Source organism: Chrysemys picta, chromosome 25 (genome assembly GCF_011386835.1).
Source record: "Chrysemys picta bellii isolate R12L10 chromosome 25, ASM1138683v2, whole genome shotgun sequence".
NCBI lineage: Eukaryota > Metazoa > Chordata > Testudines > Emydidae > Chrysemys > Chrysemys picta.
The window spans coordinates 7,742,841-7,756,784 of NC_088815.1; the positions used below are offsets into that span (position 1 = coordinate 7,742,841).

Sequence of the window (13,944 nt, forward strand, 5' to 3'; positions counted from 1 at the left end):
TATGGCCTCTACCCCCACACACCCCATCTCACTCTCACTGCAGTCTGGGAGACAGCCAGCTGTTATTATGTAAAAGAAAACCACTCCGGTGTAAAATCCAGTGAAGTAGAGGAAGGAGTAGTGGGAAAATGACACTGGGTGGCATTGTATTTTTGCCTGTCTTGCTCTGAAAGCTGCCCCCCAGTGTTGCACTGGCTGAGGACGGTGAATTACTGTTTTCACATTGAACCCAAATATTATTTGTGGGATGATACCCAGTTTGTGTAGTTAATCTCCAGTGATTCACCACATCAGGCCGCTTGGTCACCAAGCTCTGCCACAATTAGAATCATTGAATAGAATCGTAGGACTGGAAGGGACCTCGAGAGGTCATCTAGTCCGGTCCCCTGCACTCATGGCAGGACTAAGTATTGTCTATTCTAGAATGTGAGATCAGTAGCTGTGACATGAGGTTTTTTAACATGAGTTCTGTCTGCACCAGCCCCCTACGGTTTGCATTTGTTTGTTTTAAACTTTCTGAAAGGAAAAGGTAACAGCTAGAAATGAAACAGATCTTTAGATGGCTGCCCAGTCATGATATTTAGCACTTCTGTACTATGTTAGCTCTTCAGAATCACGATACAAACATTAAACAAAGGATCTAAAGCTTTTCAGCTTTTGAATGACTAGGAGTTGACAAAACAGAGCTATTCCCTGTTGTGTTCTCTGCCCCCCTGAACAAAAAGACTTCATTGAAAATCAGCATCTTAAAAGAACCATTAAGGATCTTTCAAAAGAACAGTCCAACCACGGCTGCTGTAGTGACACCCTTGTTACATCAGGCCTGGTGTTTAAGGCTGGTGTAGAATGAAGGGAGAGCTTCCAGTTTCGTTTGCATGTGTAAATCAAGCAGTCCTCGCTTATTTCTTTTCCTTCAAGTGCTCAGAGTTTAGGGGAGGAAAGGGAATGAGATTCTGCTTATACCGGGTGTGAGAAAGCAGGAGACACCAGAATCTATTCTTGTGCAAAAATCTGTTCTCCCCGAAGTCAATAAGATTACACAGGTCTGACAGTCAGCAGGTCTGTGTTCTCATTCCCTTCTCGACTCACTCACATTCCATGTTTACCCAACATTTTCCAGTTGGGAAAGAAGCTACTTTGAGTTGGGGCAGAAAAATGAGGACTAACTTCAGGTTTATTTAGCTTAAAGTTTTTGGAATGAAACTCAAAAGAACTGTAGTTCCGTCTGGAACTGGATAGTGTGTGCAGGTTCTGTGCAAGCCTCCCACCCTACCGCTCTGGTACTGCCTCTTCCCCCCCGCTTCCCCCGCTCCCCCAGTCACTCACCAGTTGTCCAGAAATGGGACCCAGCACGCATAGAAGAGGATGGTGATGGGCACTAGGACCAAGGAGGCAGCGTCCTGGAGCTGCCTGCCAGCCTCAGCCCAGGAAAGGGACAGAGGGAGCCTCTTCCCTCTAGGGTGACCAGATGTCCCGATTTTATAGGGACAGTCCCAATTTTTGGGTCTTTTTCTTACATAGGCTCCTATTACCCCCCACGCCCCCGTCCTGATTTTTCACACTTGCTGTCTGGTCACCCTACTTCCCTCCCTGACAGCTAAGCAGAGCTCTGGAGAAATCAGGGGGGCAATGCCCATTCAAACTACACCCACGGCTGGCACAGGTTGCTGTGGTAACCGGATTTTTAGTGGCCGGTCACCAGTGTTAACTGGATCCCTGGCAATGTGTTCCTGCAGCGTGGGGAGATGCCGCAGGCTGGCTGCCGGCTGAGCTCCTTCCAAGCAACAGGGGACTGCTGTGCCTTTCCTGCTGGCAGGAGCGCTCCCGCCACCCTGCCTGACCAGTAGGGCCTAAAAATAGGAGAGCCTAAGGCTATAGCCTTATTAGTCTAATGGTTCATCTGGCCCTGGAGGCAACCTCTGGCCTGAATGGTCTTGGGCAGCTCAAGATCCCTGACTGCTCAGCACCCCCCTCTGTGCTGCTTGGGAATTAGCGGCCAAGATTTGTAACCTCTGTTAAGTTCTTAAAATCAGCTATTAATTACAATGGTTTTGAAACAGCTGAGCACTGTCTGTGCAACCAGGGGACTCTCTAAACCTCACTCATCCAAGTTGTTTTCTCTTTCAGTTCAGTGACCTTGCATCCATGTCCTCAACACTGCTGGATAAAGGTATCTTCCGGCTCTATTCTTCTCTCTTTCTCCTCTAGAGGTCGCTCCTTTAAGTCAATATTCAGGTTCATTTGTTGTGGGGAGGGGAAGCTTGACCATGTCCGCAGACCACAGTTTCCAGGGGGCCATCTCAGGAGAAATAGTTACTTGAAAATACTAAATAAATAAATAAATAAAAACTTGGCGCAAGCCACCTCCGTCCTCTGGTTTAACTGAGTTGCACCTTTCTATCCCCCGAAAATGCTGATACTGGGAATTGTCCTCCACAGATGACATTAGCGACCTTGGAGGCGAGGCAGATGCAGATTCCCGAAGTGTCGGCGAGCCACTAGTGAAGCGCGAACGTAGCGACCCTGGCTACTCGCTGCAAGAGATCTAGAACAGGGACTTGGGTTTCCTCCAGCCAGATGAAATGTCTGAAGACTTTTGGACCCGGGTTTGAAAGTCAAGCCTGAATTGCCTAGTACGCGGCGATATTAGTGCCTCTTAGTTTATCTTAACGTTTACTTCTGTTCGAGAAAGGGTTTAAGGGCGTGTGAGCATGTGTAAAGGATGCAGCGGTTTGTGAAGAGGGTAGCAGTTTGTCCGTACAGGAAGAGCCGATTGGAAGCCTGCTTTCTCCATCTTTCTACATGTAAAAGGAGCACAAGTGGTAGGTGAAGGGTGATGGTTCAAAAAAAATCCATGAAGGACAACTGCTTCATGGTTGACAATGAATTGAACTCCCTGGCCTTGGGATGCTCCCAGGACGGGTTGCTTGAGCCCTGTTCACCTGATCAGGTTGCTTTGGAGTAGAGGGGGTCAGATTAGGGGTTAAGGGGGCTTCTGTTTCAGGGGGTGGGGTTTGGGTTTCTTCTCCGCTTTTTCAGACTTCACTGTGATTTGGAACTTGCACCAGTCAGTGCCCGAGAAGAACCCTCCTATGCCCTTTTGGGATGGGGCGTCCAGCCTGGCCATTCACACTGTGGGATTACAGTACAACCTTCTCTTGTACCTACCTGGAGAGAAGGGCCCTGTGCTGTGTCTCTATCTGACCCGTGCAGGGTGGTGCGTAGTGTGTAGTTTGGGCTTTGCATGACACAACTTTCCTACCCGATCCTCTGTTACTTGCTGTGTATTGCTGCTTTTAGTCCCTGAATGATTCTGTGACCGCCCTGTAAATGGTTCAGAACTCTGACTCTCCCGGGAGCGTCTGGGACCCTTTCCGTCTGATTTGAGATACCAAAGGACTTGGAGGAAGCAGCAGCTGGTCACAACATTTGTTCTTTGCCCTCCACGCTCTAATGCGAACAGTAACTGTAGGGAGACAACAAAAGGAATAAGGCATGCGCATCCTCACCAGGATATTTCAGCGTAAGGCAGATTTAGGCCCAGAGCCTCAGCACCTGTTATAATTTTTAACAGTCAGATCTGCCATGCTGCCAAAATGTTGAATGTAGGGTCTGGGGGGGTGGGGGGAGAAAGAGCAGCTAACCCAGGGCACAGGCCCGTGGCATGAGCATGGATGCTGGGGTTACATTGCAGTGCCTTAGGGAGGACTGGCGCACCTGCTTTCCTCTGCCGTTCCAGTTTAAACTGATACAGTAGTGCCTGTCGCTCGGAATACGAGGTCTGAAAACAGTAAGTTAACCAGTTTCCATGTAGCATTCGTGAGCTCCTTGTGGGGCACTTTGGCCAGGTTCATGCTCCACCCCACAGTGGCATCTCCCAGCCTTGTATCATTTACCACTGCAGATCATTCTCATTGCTGTGACCGAACACTGCACATGTGTGGCTTAGAGAATCTGTCCCAAGGTGTTTATGTACACTGCTGTGTCCTGTAGGGCTCGTGTTATGTCATTATCTACGCGGTGTGAGAAGGGACAAAATTCTAGCATCAAACCAAACGGCGCAAAAAAAAAAGTGCAAATTTTTGTGAATAAATGCGGTGTCATAACTTTCATTATTATTTCTGATTTATGAGTATTTACTGTGAGCTTTCCCCAAACTCTCATGTGCATTTGCATATCGAAGTATAATCTATCCACCATATAATACTCATTAATTCCAAAAGGTACTAACCGTGCAGTAGCAATTTTTTTTAAAGTGTGAGAGCTAAGGGAAAGTTGTCTAGTGGCAGATCTTCCTACACTAGGCTACAGTACAGTTGTCCATGCGAGGGTGCTGTGTCTCTAGAAATATGTCACAAACTCAGGGAGAGACATGGCAAAGCGTGACTTGTTTGCAGAACTAAATTTGTAAAGACTGGCAGGGTCTAGTGTCCTAGCCACTGTCTGAACCTCAGATGCCGCGGCTTAAAAACAACCAGCACAATCTTACATTCCCTTGCTCTTGAAGAATTTGATGTTAATTGCAGCTGTTATTCTTTGCAGCTTGTAACCGCTGAATACATCAAACTTCTGCTTGCCACGTAAGTGCAAATGAGAATACAAGTGAGGTAGGCCAGCTATTTTGATAGATGCCCAAAATGGACATGGCACAAAAATCCCAGTTAATACATGTTTATTACTGTTCTTTTTTTAAGGGCTCAGACCTATATAAGAACAAATTCTTATGGCCCCCGTTCCTTCTTTATCTACCCAAACCCTACTGCTGTAGCCGCTCAGAGGGCAAGCATGGGCTCCACAGAGGCTGTCAGCTTAAAGCAAACCTGATCACCTCACTTTTCTTTGAAGTTATCTGCTTCAGCTAGGTGGTTCTGTGCTGGGGTGTCTGCCGTGAGAGAAGAGGATAGGACCACACAGTGAGTTGGCACCTCAGAGCCTTAATTAGAGACTGCCTTACTGCCCCCCCAGCCTTTAATCATTGTCACGGGATGGAAGGGAAGTGCGGGAGAGACACTGAAGACATGACAGTCCACCCCCTGGAACATATTCTCCTCCAAATACCATATAAACATGGCTCACAGAGGCAGGGGTGGAGGGAAGGGAGGGGCCTTTGTACCTATATCAAACTATCTTTATATAGCCTCCCATGTGGTATAGATACAGCTGCAGGGGTTTGGCCCTGGCCAGGGAAGCTTTCCCTCCACATGAGGCTGAAAAACAATAGAGAACAGATGCTAAAAAAGTTAGTGATTCTGTGCTGGCCACATGACCAGGGTGCACTGAATGCTCAGGTCCCTTTCACGCCTGCTGTCCAGCAGACGTACTCCCAAGGTGCTACTGTGCTGGCCAAATAATGAACACGCTCGGTGAAATGTCCTGGGCATGAGGCTCCCGCATCATCTCAGATGCTGAGGGAATAAACATCTACCTACCTAAATCCTGCTACTGTCATCACTGGAGCCACCTGTGGGAAGGATGGACTCGGGAACTCCCATTGAGCTTAACCCCATAATCATCCATCGCCTATGGAAACAGAGCAGAGGGGAGCAGCACTTTCACATTGCCATCAACCTGCCCTTTGGCAGGGACACAGCCCCTAGCATGCAGCTGCGGGACAGGAAGGCTGAGAAGTTTTCTGGCCCCTGTGTTGTGGGCCCTGTTTCTAAACCCTGTGTGTAACACCCTAGACCGCAGATGCTGATTTGCTCACTTCCAGTAGTTTCTACAGAATACAGTCTTGCTGGCTGTGACTTAATTCTCTTTTATTTGGCAGCTGCTGAAATATGTAGATGAGTTGTTATTAACGATTAAAGCATCAGAAAAAGGCCAGATTTGGGAGTGTGTAATTTTTTCCCTTCCACAAGGAAAAAGGCGAAAGTTCAAAGCAAAAAGGCTTACACACTTGAATCCTCGAGAAACAAATGAAGCCGCTAGTCTGACAATATGCACAAGTAACTTGCCAAGGGAAGGTCCCGCGAGTTGGGGCAGGTTAGGCAGAAGGAGGTACAGCTTCTATTCCTTGCTCTTATCACTCACCAGCTCAGTGACCAGCATCAAGTTATGGCTTTCTCTCTGTCTAGTTGCAGTGCGAGCTTTTGTAGGATGGAGGAGCTGTAGCTGCAAATGTGTTCAGTGCTCAGCACCCACGTACACCCCTCCGCCCACTGGAGCCGCTCTTGGTTAGAACGTCTAGATGCAACTGTCATAATTAGGACCCGACCAAACTCCCAGTCATGAAAAACACGGCACGGACCGTGAAATGTGATCTCCCCCTGCGAAATCTGGTCTTTTGGGTGCTTTTACCCTATACAGATTTCACGGGGGAGACCAGCATTTCTCAAATTAGGGGTCCTGACCCAAAAGGGAGTTGCAGGGAGGTCAAGTTATTTTAGGGGGGGGGTCATGGTATTTCCACCCTTACTTCTGTGCTGCCTTCAGAGCTGGGTGGCTGGAGAGCGGCGGCTGCTGACTGAAGGCGTAGCTCTGAAGGCAGCCGCGCAGAAGTAAGGGTGGCAATACCATACCAGGCCACCCTTACTTCTGTGCTGCAGCGGGCGGCGGCTCTGCCTTCAGAGCTGGGCTCCCGGCCAGCAGCCGCCGCTCTCCAGCTGCCCAGCTCTGAAGGCAGCACCACCGCCAACAGCAGCAGCGCAGAAGTAAGGCTAGCAGTACCACAGCCCCCCTACAATAACTTTACAACCAACCCCCCCACTCAACTCCTTTTTGGGTCAGGACCCCTACAGTTACAACACTGAAATTTCAGATTTAAATACTGAAATCATGAAATTTACAAACTTCTAAAATCCTACAACTGTGAAATTGACCAAAATGGACCCTGAATTTGTTCGGGCCCTAGTCATAATGAATGGTATTTTCAGAGCACTGCTCACCTGCCCCCTCAAATTCCATCACCCTAATGAAGTCACAGAAATGCTCTGAGTTTAAAAAGCACCAAAAGTCAGAAGCCAGGTCTGCCCTCCTGCTGGAGCTCACAGGCTTGACCTAGAGAGAAGAGCATCCCCGTCTGAGACCACACTGCCTTAGACACGCAGCAGCTGGGCCTGTGAAACACGTAGGGGTTGGAAAAGCTAGGGCTATACAACACCTGGATTGCATGCCGAGTTAGTAAAGGACAAACAGCTAGAATTTCAAAATGCCACTTCCTTCCTTTGAGGTCTTCCTGCTGGTTCCCCATCAGCTCGTTCTCATTCTCACGCTTTGGGGAAGCCTCAGGGCCTTTCACCCTCCCCTCCGTGAGAGTGGGATGCAGCTAAGTCTTATTTTATAGAGAAAGGAGCCACGCTGGCTTTTTTCGATAAGCCAAAAGCCTCTTCAAGGGCTGGAGCCTGTAGCTGCCCCTTGTAACCGGCGCTCCTCAAGCAGTTGGTTAGGAAGTTGTTCCTGAGTTACCCTGGTTTTAACGATTGCTTGAATGTTCCTTGATCGTTCACCCGCACAGCCGTGAGCAGCATAGATTGCAGTAGTGCCAAAGGTCATTTTCAGCTGGAGCCCACGGTTGTGAAATGCATCCCCAGGAAAGACGTCTGTAGCCATTACACTTCATGCTCGGCTCTAAGCCTTTATCTGCAAGGCCTTCCACGTGTTTTGGCCAAATCTCAGTGTCTCAAGAACAACTGAGTCACGGGAGCAGGGGAGGGAGAAGAGAATGTGTTGACCTTGTACAGGAGTTGGTGTCACGCGGCCCCATTGCTGTTACATACTGAGGAAACTGTGACCTTCAGGAACCGCAGCTTGGTGCAGGGTGTGACCATTTGCTGCAGGTGCTTCCTACTGCAGAAGAGCTGAATCAGGGTCTTGGGAAAGTCCTACTTACAAGGGCTATGCAAATCTCCTCCCAGAAGTGTGGCTGGGGACTAGGCCAGGGAAGTGGTTTGTATCACTGAAAACCCATTCAGATTTGTCCAGGGTAGCAGCTCTCAAGTCATCAAATCCCATCTCTCTCTGGTGCTCATCACTGGTTCCTGGTTTGCTGCTGCAGGCTATCAGGTCTCCACTCGCACAGCGCAACAAGCCGCTTCCAGTCTGGCATTTCCCCACAGTCACGTGCTTGATTCGGAAACCTTTGTATTCTTTGACAATAGTGTGTTTGCGCAAGCGGTGCTAAGACTGTGCTGCTATTCTCAAAGCATTCTGTACACACACTGCTGTGGCCTCACAGCCTCATTCCCCCATTCTTATACAGATGGGGAAACTGAGTCACTGAGAGAGGCAACTTGCTCAAGTCCACGGCAGAGCAGAGAATAGATCCCAGGTCTCTGATTTAGGGGATACAGCACTGGACTGGGACTCACTAGAGCCAAGTTCTATTCCCAACGCTGCCACTGGCCTGCTAGGTGACCTTTGGCAAGTCACTTTGCCTCAGTTTCCCCCCCTGTAAAATTGAGAAACTGACTTCCTGTGTAAGTCACTTTATCGCTAAGAGCCCGGGATCATCACCACCACCACCGTAAAATACACATGCAAACCGGGGACTGTGATTCTGACAGGACGTAGGGGCACAGCTGACGAGATCTGGCTTGGCATTTTCTCCTCCAACTCCTTCTTTTTATTAGACTCCCTTTGTCTCTTATTTAGAAGAGAAAAACCAAACCAAAATGCAGCTGTAAAAAGCAGGGGTGGGGAAGGAAAACCAGGCCTACATAAAGGCCTGGATATACTAAGGGACCTTGGTGGTGCAACACCTAATTTTCAAGCACCTAGCCCCGCAGAGGAATCCACAAATCCTGGGTTAGGCACCTAGGCTGCCCATTCAATACATGGGGAGATAACTCTGAGCCCAAGCGTACGGCCTATCAGTCCTCCTCCTGCACCGGTCCTTTGGTGCAGAATCAGGAGCCCTCAGAGACTGTCATGTTTGTGTTCCTCTCTGGCACTAGTTTACTCCTGACACCATATCACATGCACCTTGTACACGCTAGGGTTCAGGGCTGCCTCCAGCAGGTCAGGCTTCTGCACCACCTATGGACTGGCTACAGAGCTTCCTTCGCAGACAGATCACACCAGCCGCGTTCACTGCACGATCGTTGATGGATTGCCAAGTATGGCTGAGGTTAGCTTCAAGAAGGGTTACACACACAGTATCACCAAGTGGCTGAACCATATAATACAGTTTAGCCTTCCATTACACCTGCTGTGTGCTGGGAGCCAGGCACTGGGTGCCTGCCTGATGCAGCAGTGGGCATGCCCAGAGGTAGAAAACTTAGGATTCTAGAGGGATTTTTAGAGGAAAAGTTTAGGTGACAAGTGAATTTAGGTGCCTACAAGTTTAGGCCACAGCTGAGTGGGGGTTTTGTGGATCTCAGTCAGTGCTTAGCTCCTAGGTTTAGGCACCGAAGTCCCTGTGTGGATCTGGGCAAAAATACCCTTTGGAAAACGGGGCTGGACAGCCTGGGGCTTCTGCCAAGCCAGCTGCAAAGGTGAGTCCTCGGCACCCTCTACTGGGTGTTTGGCCAGCAGGAGATTAACAGGTTCAGGAGGAGCCCAGCGGCATTCTGGGATGCCGCATCATTGGCCGCAATGAACAAGATTTTCCGAGTCAGAGGAAGCTGAGATGGTGAGAGTGTCTGCTGCCTTTTCACAGATGTAGGGGTAAGGCTTGGAGCACTGGTCATCATTCCAGTTACGCGGCGGGGGGTTTTTTTCGAATCTCAGAGATGCACAATCCTCATTGTTAAAGTTATCTGGCTGGGGACCGTACCAAAATCTGGAGAGAAAAAAACAAACAAACAAACAAGGAACTGTCAGCACCTGCATTTTAGAAACCAACAATGCAGATTTCTCTGCATCTCAGCTCTCCTGCCTGTGATGGGCCTTTCCCCTGCTGCAGCACCCACTCAATTTGCCATAAAAAAATCTAATTAAATAGTTTTGTTTGAAAATTATAATGGAAGTAACTTTGGATTTTGCAGCTAGCCTTGGTGTCAGCCCAGCCTGCGTTTGGCTCGGGAGCAAACAGTTCTGGTGCCCACAGCGCAGGAATGATGCAAGGGTTAGAAAACCTGCCTTATCCTGATTAGCTACAGACTGAGCTCCTAGAATCTAACAAAGAAAAGGTTGCGGGGTGACTTGATCAGTCGATAAGTACCTACATGGCCAATATTTGATAATGGGCTCTTCAAAGTAGCAAGCAGAGGTAGAACACAATCAAACGGCCGGAGGCTGAAACTAAGCAAGTGCAGACTGGAAATAAGGCATACGTTTTATCAGTGAGGGTAATTAACCACTGGAACAATTTACCATGGGTCATGGTGGGTTTTCCATCACTGACCATCTCCAAAATCAAGATTAGAGGTCTTTCTAAAAGATCTGCTCTTATTCAAACAGGAATTGTCCTAGGGCAGTTATCTGGCCTGTGTTATACAGGAGGTCAGACTAGATCAGGGGTTCTCAAACTAGGGGTTGGGACCCCTCAGTGGGTCACAAGGCTATTACATGGTGTGGGGGGTCACGAGCTGTCAGCCTCCACCCAAACCCCACTTTGCCTTCAGCATTTATAATGGTGTTAAATATATTAAAAAAAAGTGTTTTTTTATTTATAAAGGGGGTCACGGTCAGAGGCTTGCTATGTGAAAGGGGTCACCAGTACAAAAGTTTGAGAACCACTGGACTAGATGATCTGGTGAGGGGGAGGGCAGGAGAAAGAGAGGGGGACATGTTATCCTGTTTGTCCCCCTTTGGTGCAGCTGTTGAATCAATGCATGCTCCCTTCCGCTCCCCTCCAGCGTTTCTTACAGAGCTGCTGCAGGGCTGAGTGGGGAGACGTTTAGCGAGTGTCCTCCAGCCAGAGCGCGCTATGGAGGACCCTGTATTACACTTACTTCTCCGTTTGGTTTAAGTCAGTGCCATCCACCCACTTCCACGAGTTTTCTTGGGCCACATCCGTCAGACCAATCCAATAAACCGACTGCCCATGCCGCTTGCTGAGGAAGGCCTGGAGAAGGTTACAGACAGCGCCGCATCAGAGACGCTTCAATGTTTCTGCTAAGAAGCTCCATTCTGCTCTCAACCACAAATCGCACCAGGCCGCTGAACTGACAAAAAAGGGCCCTTTCCCCAAAGCATCCACTGCAGCAGGGGGAAGAGAACCCAGCTGGCCCTGTTAATCTAGGGGATGAGGGGTCCTTCACTGTGGTACGTGTGCTCCCCGCTTTTCATTCCCAGAGATTTTAGCCCTGTTTTAGTTAGTTTGTTCTGTGACCCCTGGCATCCCATAAGTCAGAACCGACTCCTCTATTGCAGTGGGTCTTAAGCTGGGGGTCAAGAACAGGTGTCAGGGGGTCATGACCGCCCTGCCCTTCCCATGTCGGTCAACGAGGGAAAGGGCACGATCTTGGGGGTTCCTGGTATGGACAAGGTCAAGACTTCCACCAGCAAAGTCCCCCAGCGGCCTCAGAACTGAGGCAGTTTTGCTGCTCAGTGCCTGGGCTGGTGCTCGAACGTGGCATTCCCCCACCTACCTCCCTGTGGAGCCTGAGCTGGTAGCCATTGTCAGAGGCCACCTCAGAGCGCTCCGCTCAGAGGGGGCCCACACAACAGAGCTGGAGGAGTCCAGCGTAGTCCCTTCCTTCAGCACTGGGGCCATGTGAAAAATTCAGCTAGAATTTGGGGCGCACAGGAAGAGTTCCCCCCCCCCGGAACATCAGCCTGGGTCAACAGACCAATGGGGCCCTAGGCTCCTATTCCTCAGGCATGCCCCCGCCCCTTGGGGCCATTCAGTGCCTTGACCACTACCCACGCACAAGGCAGAATGACCAAGTGGCAACCCATGCATTCACCCCCTAGCCTGGAAGGAGATGGAGGCAGGAAGCGGCTTAACCCCTTGCCCCCCAGGGGTAGGGGGGAGGGAACAATCCTGCCCCAGCTGCAGCAGCTCCTGCACAGAAGTGGCTGCAACATGCGCTCTTAAGCCCTACTGCAGTAGCTACGGAACACACAAGCCCTGTGCTAAGGGTCCTGGGACAGCCCAGGTGGGCAGGGCCATTGACGTGGGCGTCCTCAGCACGTCCTCAAAGGTCAGGCCCAGGGTGGGCTTGCAAAAGGAGGCATCAAAAACAAAAACAAAACAAAACAAAAAACCACCAGCCAAAAACCCCACAAGGTCCCTAGGAGGCTCCATGATAGTAAGTAGCTCACGTTACCTGCTCCTCCAGATCATTAATGACCACTAGATCGGCCTGTTCCTTCTGGCAGCGGCTCCTGCTGGCATCCCACGATAATTTATCTAGAGAAAAGTTGTAGCATCTTCCTTGGTTTGAAATCCATTGGTTGGGGCACAAGGAACAGCTGATGTCTGAGGAGGGAGGAGAGGGAAATTGAGCACAGCTCGGCTCAGACCAGGGGGCCGCGTAAGAACAACCAGCACCTGAACTAGGCCGTTGTGCCCCTCCCGCTGGCTGGGTAGCTGCTGTCTCAGCTCCGGACCTTTGCCCGAGACGGCAGGAGAGAGCGGCCTTCGCAGCTCAAGTGGGCAGCAGCGCATCTGCCCTTTCCTTAAGGCCCATCCAACAGGTGGGCGTTCAGAGCTGAGACTAGGAACCTGGAGTCCTGGGTTCTCCTGCCAACCCCACCATGTTAAGAGTCACTTCCCTGCTCAGGGTTTCAGTTTCACCCTCTGAACCCGGGACAATGGCACCGTACTCACTGCGGGGCTCTGAGGCGTTGGAGGACGGGGACTCCAGGGTGCAGCTATTTGTGTGCAACACCCACTGCAGTAACTGGGAGTATCTCCCTTCCACTTGCTCCATTTTGCTTTTGGCTTGCTTGGATTCCTCTAGAAGCCGCGTGTTGCCAGCCAGGAGCCGGGAATCTAGCAGAGGGAGAAGACACCACGTTTGAGTGGGGGTGGCCCCTTCCCAAAGGCAGTCTACTTCAGCATCTGTCTCAGCACCGATATGAAAGCTAGGCCAACTGTGGCCTCAATCGATGGCCTGTCCTGGCCTTTAATCAAGAGGCTGAGCCGGTCTGAAAGGTCTGTGTGAACAGTGTGGACCTTGTGGGAGCTGCCTCTGAGCCCCAACCTTCACACCGGCCATCTGGTTTTACTGTTGCATTAAACTATTCTCGTTAGGTTGATCTAACTGACCCCTCCAGCCTTGGGGATTTGTGGTGCCCATCAGTCTAGGCACAGATTGGTAGCCCACACTAGAAGCCAGTTACACTTGAGGAGAGTCATTAGGGATGAAACTGGGGAGGTGGAGGAGATGCTAAGGGAAGAGGATGCATTTGCTGGAGAGTTAAGATCTCAAATCTAGGGCTTGGGGGCAGAGATCTTCCTAGGAAAGGAGGTTCACCTAGACTAGAGGGACCATACTTGGCAGGTCAAAAAGTGTTGTCCAACTGTGTCACCACCGAAAAGTTGTTACCACGTGACACATGTCGAGTCACCCTGCCAGCTTCTGACACAATAGCTTCCTGGGTACACTGCTCAGAGGCAAGGATGTCCTGCCACCCACTAGCTGACGGTTGGGAATGAGTTGATCGCGAAATAGCGAACCAGAGGACTTAGGAGGAATGTTTCAGGGGGTGGGGAGGCCCAGCAGGGTCTGGCTTTCTGAGCACACTTCAGCGGGGAAAAGCATTGTTCTCTCCATTTAACAGGGCCGGGGGGGGGGGGGGGGGGGGGGGGGGGGGGGGGGGAGAAACCAACCCTCACCCTTTCCATCAAAAGTACTTACACAAGATACTCAGGGAAATTAGCACCACCAGGAACAGCACGCAGAGAATCACCGCTATCGCTAGCCAAGGCCACAGAGACGTCTTCTGGGCGGGGGGCTTTGATTCTGGGTGTACTGAGGGAGAAAGGAAAGAAAAAAAACCCAACACATCGGTGCGCATCTGGTACAGACCCTACGCAGTATCCGCCGCAGAAGGGAGAAAGTCATAGGCCAGATCCTCACCTAGCGCAACTCAGCGCAGCTCCTCCAGCGG

The 13,944-nt window shown here is 50.3% G+C and overlaps 2 protein-coding genes across 20 annotated transcripts in view; one reads left to right on the forward strand and one right to left on the reverse strand.

Annotated features, from left to right (window-relative positions):
- The window catches only part of RFX2 (regulatory factor X2), a 100,794-nt gene extending 96,676 nt beyond the window's left edge, over nucleotides 1–4,118 (forward strand). For all 17 annotated transcript variants that reach the window (XM_024105773.3, XM_065578200.1, XM_065578203.1 and 14 more), the window contains 2 exons: nucleotides 2,128–2,170; nucleotides 2,440–4,118. In XM_024105773.3, coding sequence (XP_023961541.1) covers nucleotides 2,128–2,170; nucleotides 2,440–2,549 — 153 coding nt within the window. In that variant the 3' untranslated portion in view covers nucleotides 2,550–4,118. The remainder of the gene's footprint in view (nucleotides 1–2,127; nucleotides 2,171–2,439) is intronic.
- LOC122172281 (C-type lectin domain family 4 member A-like) overlaps nucleotides 1–13,944 on the reverse strand; it is a 21,200-nt gene continuing 7,256 nt past the window's right edge. For all 3 annotated transcript variants that reach the window (XM_065578207.1, XM_065578206.1, XM_065578205.1), the window contains 5 exons: nucleotides 13,692–13,805; nucleotides 12,659–12,823; nucleotides 12,156–12,307; nucleotides 10,836–10,948; nucleotides 1–9,721 (listed from right to left, as the gene is read on the reverse strand). In XM_065578207.1, the coding sequence (XP_065434279.1) occupies nucleotides 9,523–9,721; nucleotides 10,836–10,948; nucleotides 12,156–12,307; nucleotides 12,659–12,823; nucleotides 13,692–13,805 (743 nt within the window). In that variant the 3' untranslated portion in view covers nucleotides 1–9,522. The remainder of the gene's footprint in view (nucleotides 9,722–10,835; nucleotides 10,949–12,155; nucleotides 12,308–12,658; nucleotides 12,824–13,691; nucleotides 13,806–13,944) is intronic.